The sequence below is a fragment of the Podarcis erhardii genome, assembly GCF_964252035.2.
Source record: "Podarcis erhardii genome assembly, chromosome: 7".
NCBI lineage: Eukaryota > Metazoa > Chordata > Lepidosauria > Squamata > Lacertidae > Podarcis > Podarcis erhardii.
This window is the reverse complement of record NC_138511.1, coordinates 92152601-92169456: the sequence shown is the minus strand read 5'-3', so window position 1 is coordinate 92169456 and position 16856 is coordinate 92152601. Positions and strand designations below refer to the sequence as shown.

General features: G+C 49.4%; 1 protein-coding gene and 1 long non-coding RNA gene across 3 annotated transcripts in view; one reads left to right on the top strand and one right to left on the bottom strand.

Moving 5' to 3' along the window:
- WDR62 (WD repeat domain 62) overlaps window positions 1–16856 on the bottom strand; it is a 28920-nt gene that overhangs the window by 1796 nt on the left and 10268 nt on the right. The window contains exons 9-27 of one of the 2 annotated variants that reach the window (XM_081868673.1): window positions 15711–15885; window positions 15296–15433; window positions 14858–15033; window positions 14194–14285; window positions 13789–13914; window positions 13234–13301; window positions 12146–12267; window positions 9725–9800; window positions 9349–9460; window positions 8480–8543; window positions 8127–8249; window positions 7874–8010; window positions 6978–7030; window positions 5214–5417; window positions 3615–3757; window positions 3208–3344; window positions 2300–2431; window positions 1240–1366; window positions 1056–1161 (exon numbers count right to left, since the gene is read on the bottom strand). In XM_081868673.1, coding sequence (XP_081724799.1) covers window positions 1056–1161; window positions 1240–1366; window positions 2300–2431; window positions 3208–3344; window positions 3615–3757; window positions 5214–5417; window positions 6978–7030; window positions 7874–8010; window positions 8127–8249; window positions 8480–8543; window positions 9349–9460; window positions 9725–9800; window positions 12146–12267; window positions 13234–13301; window positions 13789–13914; window positions 14194–14285; window positions 14858–15033; window positions 15296–15433; window positions 15711–15885 — 2311 coding nt within the window. The remainder of the gene's footprint in view (window positions 1–1055; window positions 1162–1239; window positions 1367–2299; window positions 2432–3207; window positions 3345–3614; window positions 3758–5213; window positions 5418–6977; window positions 7031–7873; window positions 8011–8126; window positions 8250–8479; window positions 8544–9348; window positions 9461–9724; window positions 9801–12145; window positions 12268–13233; window positions 13302–13788; window positions 13915–14193; window positions 14286–14857; window positions 15034–15295; window positions 15434–15710; window positions 15886–16856) is intronic. The other variant, XM_081868674.1, reaches the window with a different exon arrangement.
- On the top strand, window positions 3791–5207 carry LOC309346259. Its single transcript, XR_014158536.1, has 3 exons — window positions 3791–4057; window positions 4610–4891; window positions 5073–5207. It is a non-coding gene; the product is annotated as an uncharacterized lncRNA (long non-coding RNA).

The window sequence follows — 16856 nt, the reverse complement described above, 5'->3', positions numbered from 1 at the left end:
CGGCTTTCCTTCTGTAACAATAGAGGCCGGTGCAGGGAGAGGGGCTGGGGCCGGAAGGGGGCCAGCGATCGACTGCGATCTACCAAAACCTCGCAGGGATCAACCAGTAGATTGAATCGACATGTTGGACATCCCTGATCTAGACGAGAGCCTTGTAGGGTCTTTTCCGAGACCACATAACACCGGTCCTGAAAGACCTACATTGGCTCCCATGATGTTTCTGAGCACAATTCAAAGTGTTGGTGCTGACCTTGAAACCCTAAATGGCCTCGGTCCTGTATACCTAAAGGCAGAGGCGGAGGAAGCCTCTAAGTCACCCGGTGTGGGGCACCAGGGGCGGGGCAAACCGTACGGGCTGCCACTCAAGCACTGTCTGTATGAGCTGCCGCACACTTGGTGCCTGTACCCTTGGCCACTCTACAGCTGGGGGGAGGCAGTGGGCCACCTTGTCACCTCCCCCCAGGGTGGCACCCGGGGCAGACCGTCCCCTGGCCCCCCCTTCTTACGACCCTGCCTGAAGGAGCGTCTCCACCCCCATCGTTCAGCCCAGACACTGAGATCCACCTTTGAGGGCCTTCTGGCGGTTCCCACGCTGTGAGAAGTGAATCTACAGGGAACCAGGCAGAGGGCCTTCTCGGTGGTGGCGCCCGCCCTGTGGAACACCCTCCCTTCAGATGTCAAGGAAATAAACAACTACCTGTTTAGAAGACATCTAAAGGCAGCCCTGTTTAGGGAAGTTTTTAATGACTGATGTTTTAATGTATTTTTAATCTTTTGTTGGAAGCCGCCCAGAGTGGCTGGGGAAATCCAGCCAGATGGGCGGGGTATAAATAATAAATTATAATAATAATATTATTATTATTATTTTCCAGTGTGGTTACCAGAGATCTTTTAACTGGAAATTCCCTTCTGCCTGCAGAGCCCCTGTTCCGCTGCCACTAAGTCGTGGCTGTGCCCAATCTTCACAGAAGGGCTGGGAGGCAAGACGTCTGCCAAGATGCAAAAGGGAACAGCTGAGCCCAGCAGCTCATCCTCGACTCAGGCGGTCAACTTGCCTCTGGTTTCTTGTGCTCGCCCGACAGGAGACTCTCCTCCGCCAGTTGGTCTGCAGCAGCGGCCTGAGAGTGCTGACGGAGCCTCGGAAGAAAGGGAGCTGCAAACCTGTGTGAAAGGAACACAGCCGTTCAGATGGTTCTTCCATGAATGCAGGGTTTAAAATATAGATATATATCTGCCCACCTGCTGTTTTTTTGGCAGCTGGAGAGAAAACGGGTAGATATGCTCAGGCGAGGATTCTGGAACAAGGCCGCCTCCTCCTCTTCCTCCTCCGGCGCCTTCAGATCTTTTAGGCAGCCTTCAAACTTTTCTGCATCAAAAAGCGGAAACCAAGCGGGAGATTTCCCAAGTTCTTGACAAAGCCAGTGTGGAGTAGGACCTGGGAGACCAGGGTTGAAATCCCCACCCGGCCATGAAGCTCACTGGGTGGCCTTGGACCAGTCCCTGCCTCTCAGCCTAGCCTACCTCACAGGGTTGTTGTGGTGGTTAAATGAGGAGAGGGAGAGCCATGCACCCCACATTCAGCTCCTTGGAGGAAAAGCTGGGAGATAAATACAGCTAATAATATCACCAACCAGCAGTAGCTGAAAAGTGAATACTGACAAACACACCCGAGGCAAATAACCTCTAATCTGCCCTCAAAGTGCCAACGGCCTGCCAAGGGGTTTGTTACTTAGTCAGTGACTCAAAAGAACAGCACCCTGAGAAATGGCCCCTATGCACCTCCTATGCTGTGCCTATTAGGTGAGGGGCTCTTGCTTATGGGAAGAGCACAGCCGCTGTGCCGTTCGGTGTCAGTACGCCTTGCAACCGGTGTCAGCGACTGGGCTCAATAGCTGGTTCTGCCCCGACTGGGCTAGGTGACCGGGGCACTTTCAGAGACCTTCCAATCCTGGAAAACAGGTCCCAGTGCACTGGACTCACAACTGTGCACTGTGAGCACCAGACTCATGAAGAGTATAAATAACGCGGAAGCTAGTTGTGAAGCATAACTCCTTTTATTTCTAATAGCTACTACAAACTAATGAACTACTGGCTTGCTCAAGTGTGTTACACCTCCCACTCAGCCATCTAGTCACTACACAGATAACACAGAGAGACAGGCAGTCAGGCAGGAGCGGAAGAAGCGAAGAGCAGTTTCCGTCCCCTCCTTTCTCAAAACACCAACCATATCAGGAGATTCTCGCAATGGAAGGGGGTGAAAATATCAACATTGGGCTCATTGCCGCAGCTCTGGCCTTACCTTCCGCCTGGGCATCAGCCAGTGTCTCAAAGTGATTCCGGAGGTATTTCTCTTGCTCGGGGGTTTGGGGCAAAGAACTGGTCTGCTGGAAGTTCTCCTCCATGTCGGTCATTTCTGTTTCTGCCTCCGAAACTAGAGCGTCTGATTGGCACGTTGTACAAAGCCAGAGCCAGGGGAAGGAAAGGAAGACAAAGCTCAGAGGGGAGCTCAGTCTGCAGACTACAAAGCCATTCTGGATTCTGGGCCAAGCACTGGCTTCTTCTCCCACCCAAATCTCCTGGATCACCTGGCACAGGAATGAACTTGGGATGGCTCAGTCCGCAGAGCACGAGACGCTTAAACTCAGGGCTGCAGGTTCGAGACTCACATTGGGCAAAAGATTCCTGCACGGCTGGGGGTTGGACTAGATGACCCTCATGGTCATCTCTACAATTCTACGATTCTATGCTTCTCCTTTCCCTGACTCTCCCTTTCCTGCAAACGCACAGCTCATTCCCTACAGCTGACTTATAGAGGATGGGGGAAGGTCTCATCCTGCAGCTCTGAGTCCCTTTTCCCTCACCTGCTGCCTTTCATGCAGGATCTTTTTGGGGGAGGGCTGTGACAACCATGAGAGCAGACTCCCTTCCCGCTGCCCCCTCTACCAGCCCAATTTGTAGGGTGCGGACAGAGGCCGAGGGAGGCTGCCTCCCCATCACCTCTTCTTGGGCACAGCAGACAGCTCCCCCCTCACATGCCCTTGGGGGTTCAAGGGCCAGGTCTTCCTGCTTCACTGGGCCCTGGAAATTGGCACTAATTGGGCAGGGGTGGGGGCACAATGGCCAACTGAGAGGGGAGAGCCCTTCTGCAGCTCAAGCACCAAAAAAAATAATACCCCAGATGTGAGCAGGAATCGCCTTTCAGGCTACCTTCTTGCTGGTGGCTGAAAGCAGAGACCTCTGAATCCAAGGAAGTCACAGAGTCGATTTTGTCTGGCAGCTTCTCCTTGGTATTTGCCGCTTCCTTCTGGTACGCCGGCTGAAGGAGCAGCTCCTTCATGTAGCTCCTTTAAAGAAAGGTAAAACGTGCCCGTGATTCTTGGGGGGTGGAGAGAAAAGCCTTCATCCATCAGTTCAAGCTTCTTTCAAAACTTCAAGGGCAGAGGGCCCCAGAACGGGGTGTGCCTTTGAGATGTCTCCAGCCAAATCCAAACCAGATCAGGCTCTCCCCCCTCTGTAAGTCCTGCAGCTCTACCCTAAGCGCCTTTACTCGAAGGTAAGCCTGCAGACTTCAAGGGCTGCTCCTCCCAGGCCAGGTTCTCCAAGCGAGGACTGACCTTTCGCCCTTGGGGGTCTTGCTGCCAGTCTGTTCGGGGCATAGGCTGTCCCCACTGATTTCAAGCTCTTCTTTCGCCTCATCATCAGAGGACAGATCTGACTGCTGGAAATCTTCAATGATGTTGCTGGGGTAGTCCTTGGCCTGGAGGGAAAACCAAAAATAGCCTGTGAAAAGGGCATTAGTCCCTGTCACTCTCCCTTCCAACTTTTTAAGAGGATTCAGAGACAGCAGAAAAGATGGAAGTGAGAAATGTTCTGGAGCCGGAATATCCAAGGGCTGCAGAGTGGTTCCAAAATAAGTTTAAAGGAGCACAGAAGCTCTCGTCAACGGATCGACTCCAGGTTCAATCAAACTAAAAAAAAATCACAAAGGCTAACTGGAAAATCTGCTTGTCCCCTTGAGGAAACCCAAGGCAGCCGCACCCTCCAATAATCGGGTTTTGTAAGAGTACAGTGGTGCCCCACAAGACGAACACCTCGGAAGATGAAAAACTTGCTAGACGAAGGAGTTTTTCGTTTTCGAGGTGCTTCGCAAGACGCATCTCCCTATGGGCTTGCTTCGCAAAATGAAGCTTGCCCCGCAAGCTCCGGGGATAGCGGGGAAGCGCAGCGCGTCTTCCTCGCTGTCCCCAGACCTCTTTTGAAGCAAGGGGCGGCGGGGAGAAGATCGCTTCTCCCCGTTGCCGCCCCTTGGTTCAAAAGGGGTCCGGGGACAGAGGGGAAGGCGCGCGACTTCCCCTCTGTCCCCGGACCTGTTTTAAAGCAAGGGAAGGGGCAGTGGGGAGAAGCGATTCTCCCCACTGCCCCTTCCCTTGCTTCAAAAGGGGTCCAGGGACAGAGGGGAAGGCATGCGCCTTCCCCTCTGTCCCCGGACGGTCTCCATAGGAACGCATTGATTGATTTTCAATGCATTCCTATGGGAAACCGTGCTTCGCAAGACGAAAAACTCGCAAGAAGAAAAAGCTTGCGGAACGAATTAATTTCGTCTTGCGAGGCACCACTGTACCTGCCTTGTTTGGTTGGTTTGTGCGCTGTTAAAAGCTGGGGAGCAGATGCAGGTTCTGCTGCAAGAAGCCACAAGCCTCCTGGCACAAGCTCTGCCCGGAATAAGCAAGAGCCACGGAAGCACATCCAAAGCACAGCCCAAAAGGGAAATATTTCTCCCGGCTTCCCAGGTGGATGGTGGGGGCTCATTGGTGAAAGGAGAGGAACTCAACGCACACGGAAAGGCACACACATAGCATGCTCCAGGAAAAAGTACCATCCCTGAAAATTAGTGCCAATAAATAATAATAATAATAATAATAATAATAATAATAATAATAATAATAAATTTATTTAGTTATTCATTCATTCATTCATTCATTCGTACATACATACATACATACCCCGCCCATCTGGATGAGTTTTCCCAGCCACTCTGGGCAGCTCCCAATCAAGTGTTAAAAACAGTACAGCATTCCAAGGCTTGTCCCTGGCCTTCTATCCCTGGACTCAAAGGACATGGTGTCTGTTTTTCAGGCGGAGGGTGCGGGGGTGCAGGTGGACAGCAAAGTCAATCTCAGTTAAGCCCCTTGTAGCAAGTAAACTTTTCTCACCTCCGAGAGCAGCCGATTCAGATTCTGCGGTTCCAGCTCGCTGTCATGCAGGCTGCTGTCTTTAACTGGGGTGAAGTAATTCAGGTCTGCATCCAGCATGGTCTTAATGGGCTCTTTGGCGGCACGTTCTGCCCATCGCCCTTGCGGCTGATAACTCACCCTGGAGTTGAAGGGGGCGGTGTCCGCATTATCTGCCTCTCCAAGCTAGAGAGAGGAAAGTTGAGAGGAAGTGTGTGTGTGTGTGTGTGTGTGTGTGTTTGTGTGTCTTCATGCCACTCATGTGGTTGGGATAAAAATCGCCAAGTCAGAGAACTAATCATGGATGGGTTGATGGCTAGCAGTTGGTGTTTTGTAACCCACCCCTAACCTACAATAATAATAATAATAAATAATAATAATTTATCTTTTCTACCCCGCCCTCCTGGCCGGGCCTCCCCAGCCACTCTGGGCGGCTCCCAACAGAATATTAAGAACATGATGAAACATTGAACTTTAAAAACTTCCCAATACAGGGCTGCCTTCAGATGTCTTCTAAAAGTCGGATAGTTGTTTATTTCCTTGACATCTGATGGGAGGGTGTTCCACAGGGCAGGCGCCACCACCGAGAAGGCCCTCTGCCTGGTTCAAATACTTCACTTGCCTCCTATGCCTCGCTTTGCAGAACATTTGGAGACCCACAGATCACAGTAGAAGCACCCCCCCTTTGATTATCAACACATTGAAGAGGACCATTTGCCTCTCTGCAGGAGCCAGCAAGAGCGGTTCTTGTTTTCATCCTATCCAAGCAAAACTTGCACCAACAACACACCCAACTGCTTAGCTATCAAAGGACTGGAGCTCCTTTCATTTTTGGAGCAGCAGTTTCTGCTGCCTGTGATTAAGCATGCAAAAATAACTGCAGTTCATGCTAACCCGGATGGATAGAGAGAACCCTCTATCCCCATTGGGCAGTGGCCCCATTGGGACGTCACGCTAAGCCACACCACGGCTCCGGAGGACAGAGGGGATGGGAGCTTTTTCAGGCTGGCACGGCACAAAAGCGAAGCCAAGGTTTGGCTTTGTGGGTCATCCAAACCTGACATCCTCCTTCACCCTGATCTGCAGCCAAGGCCCACGGAGTAGAACAAACCCACCCCTGCTAGCAACACCTATTTCATTATTATTTCCCATGTCCTGGGCTCAGAACCAAAAGAGCACTTTCTGCAGTATCAGCCAACACTTGTTTGGAGATCTGCAGGAGAAGCCAGGTTTTTGGCACACTCATGTGAAGGGGACTTGATTTCGGTGCTGGTGCACGTCACACGAGACAAGGCCTTCTCGGTGGTGGCACCCCAGCTATGGAAGTCCCTCCCTCCTGAGGTCAGATGGTCCTCCCTGTTATCAGATGGCAACTGACAGACCTTTGGAGCATAATACGAGTGACACCATTTGTATTGTCTAATGCCGACTTGTCTGCCGTACTTTGTACTGTGATTTTACGTTTCTTTTTAATGATGCACCTTGGTTGTTAGATGCCCTGGGCAAGATATAGGAAATTAATTACAACAGGAAGAACGTTGGTTACTGGGATTCTACGCCTCATAATCCAACCATGGTTAGCCTGGTGCCCTCCAGCTGCTTTGGATTACAACTCCCATCAGCCCCAGTCAGCTGTGTCAGCCAGGGCTGATGGGAGTTGTAGTCCAAAATACGCAGAAGGTTGGCAATGGCTGAATTAAATCCATATATTAAAAAATACCTTTTTTGTAAGAGCGCATTACATACCAGCCTTTTTGCCCACATGGGTAGTTTACCATTGGTGAGGACGCATGCAGGAGCTGGAGAGAGCAACAGGGGAGGGAGATTGGGGTGAGCAATGTGAAAGCAGAGTGAAAACTCTTCATACAAGGCACATATAGGAACAAGAACCCCCCCCCCCTTTGCATTTAAGACAGAGCAATCGAGAAAACACTGAAAAGCAGAACTGGGTCCTGTGGAAACTTTATCTACCAACTATCAGAAACCAAAGCAAGTAGAAATAGGAGGGGTTTTGCTTTTCAAAGTGAAGCAGAGTACAGTCATACCTCGGGTTAAATGTGCTTCAGGTTGAGCGTTTTCAGGTTACGCTCCGCGGTGACCCAGAAGTAACGGAGCACCTTACTTCCGGGTTTCGCTGTTTGCGCATGCGCTCAAAATTACATCACGCACATGCGCAAAAGTGGCAAATCATGACCTGCAGACGTGGGTTGCGTCCGCTTCAGGATGCGAGCAGGGCTCTGGAATGGATCCCGTTCGCATCCAGAGGTACCACTGTAGATTCTCAGCATCGCTCCTGAATACCAGCGGCTGGAAACTGAAAGAGAGCGCTCTTGTGTTTAAGTGTCCTGCTTGTGCATTTGGCATTGGGGCACCTGGCTGGCACCTGTGAGAACAGGATGCTGGACCAGATGGGCCTGATCCAGCAAGTCTCTTCTTATGTTCTTTGCATCCCAACAAAATATTACCAGAAATTTTATAGGGGGCAGGGAAGGCAGAGAGGACAAAAGGGCATTTACAAAATCCCAGTCACCAGGGTCTCCAGCTGGGCCTCTCCTGAAGTGGCTTCTCGCCAAATCCCACGGATCCCACTGGGCCCCCTCCCTTCCGGCTGCCTTGGGATAAAGTACCTTGTGCCTCCATACCTGTATCAATGACAGCTTGGGGGGGCGTCAGAAGAGCAGCGTCTTCCTCTTCCCTCTCCTCCTCCGTGTCATAGTCAGACAGGCGCTCAGCCCCACAGGGAGACCTTTCGCTTGGCAGAGCAATGCAGGGCTCCCTCCTGGAGGAAAGGAAGAGTTAGAGGGATCCCTTTCAGGACTCCAGAGCGACAGAGTCACCCCAGTCTCCCCATCGGGAGCAGAGAACATCATCCCAAGACCGCAGCTGTTCCAGTACCTGACCTGATGAGGCCACACGGGCTCCCTGGCTTTCCTCTGCTGCTGGACTTGATCCAGGTCCATCAAATGCTGCTTCATGCAGGTGGTAATTTCAGGACTAAGGTGCCATATAAAGATGCAGCTGGAGAAAGGGAAGAGGGCCGGATCAGTGGCCTGAACCGTTCCACATCCCTGGTGTGTTTCCTGCTCTCTCCTGCCTAGATCTGAAAAGGCCACACACATCTGGGAACCCCGTCCAGGCGTCCTCTTCCCTTAAAGCTAATTGAGCAACAAACGCACTAAATGATCCCACTTTCAGGCCCACAAAATTTCTAATCCACGCAAGAATCTTTTGCAGTTCAAGTTGCCCACCTGTCTCCCGAGACGGTGATCAAATGTTTGCAGTCAAAGGTGAATTTCATCCCTGTAACGACTTCTGCAAGATAAAGATGTGTTGGTTGTTTGGTTGAATCAGTTATCATGACAATTGATAAGAAACAGACTGTAGCGTCTGGGGCTAATGGGATCCAAAACAGGCAGAGGGCACCAGGTTGGGGTAGGCTGTACTATGTACAGTGGTGCCTCGCAAGACGAAATTAATCCGTTCCGTGAGGCTCTTCATATAGTGGTTTTTTCGTCTTGCGAAGCAAGCCCATTGACAGCTTAGCGGATTAGTGCTATTAGTGGTTTAGCGGCTTTTAGCGATCAGCCGATAAGTGGCTTATCAGCGGATCAGCTGATACGCGGCTTAGCGGCTTAGGAAAAGGGGAGAAAAAGGGGGGGAAGGGGGGGAAACCCGCAGGAACTCGCAAGACATTTCGTCTTGCAAAGCAAGCCCATAGGGAAATTTGTTTTGCGAAGCGCCTCCAAAACGGAAAACCCTTTCGTCTAACGGGTTTTCCGTCTTGCGAGGCGTTCGTCTTGCGGGGCACCACTGTACTAGAGAAAAGGCAAAGGGACCCCTGACCATTAGGTCCAGCCGTGGCCGACTCTGGGGTTGCGGCGCTCATCTTGTTTTATTGGCTGAGGGAGCCTGCGTACAGCTTCCGGGTCATGTGGCCAGCATGACTAAGCTGCTTCTGGTGAACCAGAGCAGCGCACGGAAACGCCGTTTACCTTCTCGCCGGAGCGGTACCTATTTATCTACTTGCACTTCGTGCTTTCGAACTGCTAGGTGGGCAGGAGCAGGGACCGAGCAACCGAACCAAAAAAGGCAGCAACAGCACCACAGCAAAACAAACCTGAGTGTCCAAACATTTTGGCAACACACTCCCCAGAGTGGAAGTCGATAATGGAAATGCTCTTGTCTGAGCAACTGGTGGCCAAGAATGTTCCAGAAGGATCCAGCTGGACCTGCACAGGGATTGGAAACAAAGAGGCTTCACTCTTTCAGATTTACTTTAATTGTTGTCGGTTGAATCACGAACCACTTATTCACAGTTCAACAAAATAAGCGTGCTGGGCGTTCCTTATGCCGTTTAGGGGGAAGCAATAGCCCACAGGAATATTAGGCCCCATTCCAGGAGGCTTGGGTCCAAGGGTGGGCAAGAGCCCCCTGGTGCTGCACCAGGGGAAAGATTATTTCTGCAGGCACTTTCCCCATATTAACTCAGTTACCTTCAGAAGAGATCCGTCATCGCCTTGTGAGCCTTTGTAGCACCACTTCTGTTTCCCGCTGGCCGTGTTGTATACCCTGGAGGAAGGTCAAGTTACATTTGGGTGTGTGCAAAGGCTTGTTGGTTTGACACAACTGAAGAGCTACGCTTTGATACGGGGCTTTGTGTCCTGTGCTCAAAGCCTTTGAAAGAGCAGTGGAGTAACAGGCTCACTATGCAAACACTGGTCCTTTTCTCTGGGAATTAAAAACATTCTCAGCGCACGCAGTCCGTGAGTCGGCTTCCTAGACATGACTGTGCTGCGACTGTGGGCGCACAGGTGCCCGTAAACTGGCCAAAATGGCAGTTCACAAGAATAAAGTTAATCTGAAGGAGTTGGTGAGCTAATTAAAATACACAGGAAAACAATTTCATCAAAATGAAACAAACATTTCACAAAATGAAACAGAGCTAGACTACCAGTCCATGGGGCGCGACTTCTGACTGGTGAGAGGACTTACCACCTTTCCTATTGCGGGGCTGTACCCTGGATTTGAACCCGGAGCCCTGTGCATGCAAAGCATGAGCTACTCTTCCTGGCTAGCAATTCTCCAACAGCCACTGCCCTCTTGGCGTGGAGCTGGAGGATGAGTGATGAGGATGAATTCCCTGGTTGGTCTCTGCTCCTATCTGCTGCTCTAGCCAAGCAGTAAGGGAATTGCTCTGTGGTACTTGCAGTGATTGGCCCCAATCCAGAGCTTCATCTATTTCCTCTCTCAGGCTCCTTAAAGCCACTACAACTCATACAGGACCAATTTACAGACCTTTGTGGGAACCAGAAGAGCCCTCAATAAAAGCAACCGAGGCTTAATAGGAGGGGAAAGCCCAGACATACTCTCAGAAAAAGTGCCAAAATAAAAATTAAGAAATTCTCATATTTTGTTTAGAAGAGTAAGAATATCCCGTGGATTAAAGTCCTCATATGATAAAAGGATGAAGATTAATAATTCATCTGTCCATGACTCAAGAGCTGCCACTGGTGTTTTGTGATTCTTGAGATGTTTAATCCTGGCTCTTCCCATAGAATTTCCCTCTCGGATTTAGGTGAATATGGATATTCAAAAGCAAAACTTGAAAACAGCTAAAGTTTTGCAAGTCGCTTAGAGACTCTTTACAGAGCACACAATTAATAAATTGAATAAATAATACTTTAAATCAGAAACACTCTGGCGATAATAGTTCCACAAACAGAGCACTTAACTATATAAATAAACAACCAACAATATGACATTTAGAAGACATCTGAAGGCAGCCTTTTTTAGGGAAGTTTTTAATGTCTGATGTTTTAATGTATTTTTAATCTTTTGTTGGAAGCCATCCAGAGTGGCTGGGGAAACCCAGCTAGATTGGGTTGGGTTTTTTTAAAGAAAATCATCATCATCATCATCTCCACATCAAGATCTGCCAAACCAAAGTGGCCCAACTCCACCGCTTGTTGGAGGATATATCTAAAGAGCTCTGACTGTTACAGAGAATGTCAAAAGATTTGAGATGATTTAGAATCGTAGAAATGTAGAGTTCAGAGGAACCACAAGGGTCATCTAGTCCAACCCCCTGCAATGCAGGAATCTTTTGCCCCATGCAGGGCTCAAACCCACAACCCTGGGATTAAGAGCCTCATGCCCCATCAACTGAGCCACGCTCTCACCCTATTCTTCCCCTTACAGGCAACTGTATCCCAAGAAAAGCACCTAATCAAAATGGGGAGATTTGAGGCAGTCAATGTTGGCGTCAGTGAGAGTGTTTCATTCATTTCCAGAAACAGAAAGAAGATTGAAGCAGCAGCTAAGTGCCGATTGTTTAGACTATCCAAGGACACTTTCTGAGGGTACTGTTTTCTGGACATACGTGGTTTCCTACAGAACACAGCAAACCGTTTTTCCAGTCCGCGTTTATCTCCTGAACTGACAACGTGTAGAGAGATTTTGCAGCTCAGAAGAGAGCAAGGCCTTAGAACTTTAATTGTACCTTCACCTGCAGCTGCGGTGAAAGCCTGTTAATAGCAGGAACCATTTACACATTTTATTACCTACAAGTAAAGAGTAATGACTTGTCTGAGCTTTATTGCTACCATGATCTATTTCTTCTCAGGTGTCTGGTCTAGAGCGCCTATGCGCTTTGAAGGAAGGCACACAACTATGTTGATTTACGGCCACTAGCACACGCAGCGACCGTGCCAGACCTGATTCTTTCATGGTTCAAAAACCGACAGTCTTAACAGTCTGTTGACAGGATGGACATATGCAACAAGGCAGAACAACAAAAGTGCAGCCAGGTTAAGAGGAAGTCTGGCGGTCAGGAGGAGGAATATGCTTACTTTCTTCCGGCATTCGACTGCGTGGAATGCCGAAAATTCTGCGGTGGAAAATGCGGAACGGTTTACCTGACATTTCTGTCCTGACAGGCCACTGCAACATACTTCTGTGTTATGTCGATATCCATGTCGTACAAGGTCGTTTTCTCAGCAACGTGGTGAGTTCTGATGAAGTTAATTCCGTCCGACACCTGTGGAGTGAAAATGACCCAACTAAGATCTGAACTGGTGCAGGAATTTTACCCCAACAGCAGCGCAGCAGGTCTGTAGTGGCCTCACACATACCGTATTTTTCACTCCATAGGGTGCACCAGACCATAGGGCGCACTTAGTTTTTAGGGGGGGAAATAAAAGGGGGGGGAATTATTGCCCCCCCCCAGCCCCAAAGAGCAAAGAAGCCAAGACAGCCAGCAGGATCCATCCCACTTTCTGTCTTGGCTTCCTTTTTAGCCGTGGGGCTGGAGCGGGGGAAGCCCCCAGCCCCCAGAACAGGTCCGGGAGCGGCGGCAAGGTTGCGCGCAGCCTCGCCTCTGCTCCCGGAGATTGCGGGGCTGGGGGCACACTCCAAAGGCTTGCGGATAGCTGCCTGAAGCCTGGAGAGCGAGAGGGGTTGGTGTGCACCGACCCCTCTCGCTCTCCAGGCTTCAGCAAAAGCGACGCAAAGCCTCCGGAGTGCGGAGGGAGCTCTCCCTCTGCGCTTCGGAGGCTTCCCATTGCTATCGCTGAAGCCAAGAAGCCTGCATTTGCTCCATAGGATGCACACACATTTCCCCTTCATTTTTGGAGGGGGAAAAGTGCGTCCTATAGAGCGAAAAATACGGTAAGAATGAACGACTCAGATAAACTTTCATCTGGATACAAAAGGGGAGAGGTCCCCCTTTCATTATTTGGCAATGGGTCTTTGGAAAAGGAAAACAAGCTGCTCAGGTTCAGATGGGAGCAGCCTTTCTGGATGAGGCCAAAGGCGCCTCCTCTGGCTCAGGATCCTGCTTCCATGGCGGCCAACCGGATGCCTCTGGGAAGCCCGCAAAGGCAAGACCCCTCCCTGCTGCTATTTTCCTTCGTGGTTTTATGCAACCCTCTTTTGAAAGCCGTCTGCATTTGGTGGCTATCGCCAAACCTCCTGGTGGCTTATTCCGTAAATGAATTGTAAGCACCTTTTGTGCACTGCGAAAATAAATGCTTTTGTCTGCTCCACAGCTGATCATTTGAATCTCTCCATTTCCTGTAGGCGAGAAGAAGAAATCTGTAGGTAAGTGAAATCTGTAGAAGAATCCCCTTGTATTTATCTAGATCCGTTATTTCCAAGCTTGTTTAGACCAAGTTAACGACCTTATAGGCTTCCTCCACGTGAATAGTTCACTTTTTGAATAATAAGAATTATATGTCACGGGGAGAAGGGGCATCAAGATTTTAGAGATGCCTAGGTGGGGCATAGCCAAAAGAACCACTGATTTAGATGTACACCCCACTCTTCAAAGACAATAACCAGGGTGGCTTACAATAAAACATTATCAACCCCAGGAAAACACTGCGCTGGAAACCTCTCCTCTGCAAGCCAGCTGACACTGGAGTTGTGTGAGAACACAGGGAGAAGTGAATTAATCTGTGCAACCGCACATAGAGGTTCCGCAACTGGACTGATATCCATTCTGGGAAGAGCAAGGCTCCCAGAAATCCAATCAGCTGGAGCAGATTGTTGGGCAACTTACCAGCAAACCTTACAGCTGTTATGGCTGAGGAATGGTCGTCCAACGTCTGCTCTAGTTTATAATTTTCCTCCACGTTGAGCACATGAATCAGCCTGTCTCGGCTTGCTGAGGCCAGCAGGGCGATCCCTACAGGAGGCAGAAAAAATGGGCAACTCCACATCTACTCCAAAGGGACTTAAAGCAATGGAAAAGAACAAGCAGACCCACAAAGGACATGCTGAAGTTAGGTCCATTCATTCCAGTGGGTCTTCTCTGAGTTGAATACCACCCAGCCACCATAGTCCCAATCCTGTAGCGATGGGAGCGAGTTTGTGTGTATCTATATACATCCACATACAAAAAAAGCCCCGGGCACGAGCCTGGAATAAATGTTAACTGCACACATTTTCAAAATTGGAAATTTACCCGTTTCTGGCTTAGAATATTGTAAGCAGAGAACTTCTGAATCATGAGCCTCCACTTTAATGACTTCATCCATATATTTTAGCTCATGTATCCTGTAAGACAACACACACATTTTAATAACTTTTAAGTAATTGGAGACAGTCCTGCCAAGGCTGGTGTTCCTTAGGAGCTTGCAACCCCGTTAGATGGCCTGCATATAAATAATAATAATAATAATAATAATAATAATAATAATATCTTTATTGTCATTGCCCCCTCTCGGGGACAATGAAATTACTTGGCTGCTCCATCCACCCAGGTAGGGCACTCCACACAAAATCAGAACAACTATAAAAACACCAATAAAAACAATACAGTATAATACAGCAAGGAAGATTAGATGACTTTCAAAGTCCAGGTTTCCCATTCAGGGCCAAGATCGCTCTGGAGAAGAAGCTGTTCTTGAGACGGCTCGTTCTTGTCTTCATCGTCCTGTATCTCCGTCCCGACGGCAGGAGCTCGAAGAGGCAGTGACCAGTAATACAATTATCGCTGTTGCTGAGGAATCAAAGATGTAGAAACCCACCGCGTGTGACTGGCATACGCAGGGCCTTAGCTACAACTCATCACGCAATTATATGAAAACACAGAATCTGGCAGACGATACAGAATAAAACAGACCCACCTCAAATTTCCCGCTCTGTCCCCAGAGGCCAAGTGCTGGCCATCAGGGCTGACCTGCATCACACGGACACCAGATTTCACATCAAGGTAGTTGGCATTTTCACCTCGGTCTGGCAAATTGGTTAAATCTTGCAGGTGCTGGATGTTATTTTCCACATAGATAATCTTCAGCAAGTTCTTTATAGAGGAAAGAATGTTTTAAGAGATATCTCTCTCTATACACAGACACCCATTCTGTTAAAAAGAAGACTCATCAAAAGGAAAATAATTTGTAACAAACCAGAAGGGAACTAAGTAAACAAAACCTCAATTAGTTTTAATTGCTAGCATGCCTTCCAGACATTGAAATGCACAACCTACACATTGGTATAAATCACTCAGGTTTAATCTGGCATCATATCAAGTCTGAACCAGCCTCTTAATAAGCAAGAATGCTTACGTTACTGTAGGTGTTCTTCTGAAAATCCACATGCGTGCCATTTTCCAAGTTCCAGAACCGTATAGTATTGTCCGATGAGCATGTTAGAAAGGACCCTGGGGGTAAACATCCTCTGTGGTCTTCAAACTCAGGATAAACCTAAGAGGCATCCACAAAGAGCCAAGGGGAAAAACAGAAGAATCAAGACACAAAATCCAAGCCGTATGATGGACCTAGTTTGTTGAGCACCATTAAGAATGTGTGGGCTTTAATTATTACTTCCCTAAATTGGAATGGCCCATTTTATTTCATTTTCATCGTGTAAGCTACTTCCTGATTTTTATGAAGAGCGGCACACAAATAAATGAAATGAATAAACGTTATTTTCTTAACCCTTCACATCCTTTTTAGAAAAGAAGAAGCACCATCCACTCACCTCAACATTCCACACAAAGGAGCTGTGGAAAAGGTCAGACCACACTTTCCCCACTTGGCAGGTGTCCTTCACGTCCCAAATGTACAGGCTGTGGTCCTTGTAAACGCAGGAGAGCCAGTGATGGCGGGGGTCAAAGGCCAAGGCGATCGTATCTGAGTAGGTGGCACCTGGCCTTCTTGAAAAGATCAGGGGGGGGGGAGGGAAGGGGGGGAACATACTCCTTGGTTACCAAAAAGAACCAAACTGATGAGCTTCATTTTACAGACCGATGCTGAGATAAGCTGCAAAGACCTTAAGTGCAAGGGAAGTGGGAACTTACACAATCAAAAGGAAGGGGCCACTGGTGATGGAGAAAAGTTTAAGCTTGGCGTGGAGGCAGGGGCAGCAACAGCCTGCTAATGTGTGATGTCCCCCAGCCGCACCTCTCGTTTGCTTCCCATGCGCGGCCACCAGAAACATGAGAGAAGCTGATAGTCACCAGACAGGAGCATTTTGCCAAAACTGTGCAAGGACGACATGTTCCAATGCAATTGGGAATCAATAGCCTAAGCCAGTGGGGTTCCACCAGTGTGCCGTGGTGCCCGGGGGTGCCTTGAACGACGGTCAGGGGTTTCCTTCCCTCTAATGCCCTCTCGCATCTCTGCCTCCCAAAGGCTGGAACAGCTGTTTGTTGCAGTGGCCCTGGCTACATGCTCCCCAGGCTAATGGTGCCTCTGGGGCTGGCCAGGAGCTGAAGTGGCCTCGGAGTAAGGAAGCAAATGGGTGAGGGAGCCCTTGCTGTTGGGAATGGTCTGACAAGTGGGAGGCCAGGCAGGTAGGCAAGCAAGCACCCCACTGGCCTTCCTTGTGCTTGCTGCCTGCCTGGGAGCCTTTCCGCCATGCAGGCCCAGTGGCACCCACTGTGGGCCTGCTACCTCCCAAAGGGAGGAAGACGGCCTCACGTTCACCTTTGGCCAGTCTCTGTTGGGCCGCTTAGGCTGGGGGCACCCTCTTCCCAGGGCCCTAGGGGGTGGTGTGAGGAGGCACCTCTCTTTAGGGCAGGGGGGCCAGCAAAGAAGAAGAAGAAGAAGAAGAAGAGGAGGAGGAGGAGTTTGGATTGGATATCCCGCTTTATCACTCCCCCTCAGGAGTCTCAAAGCGGCTCAC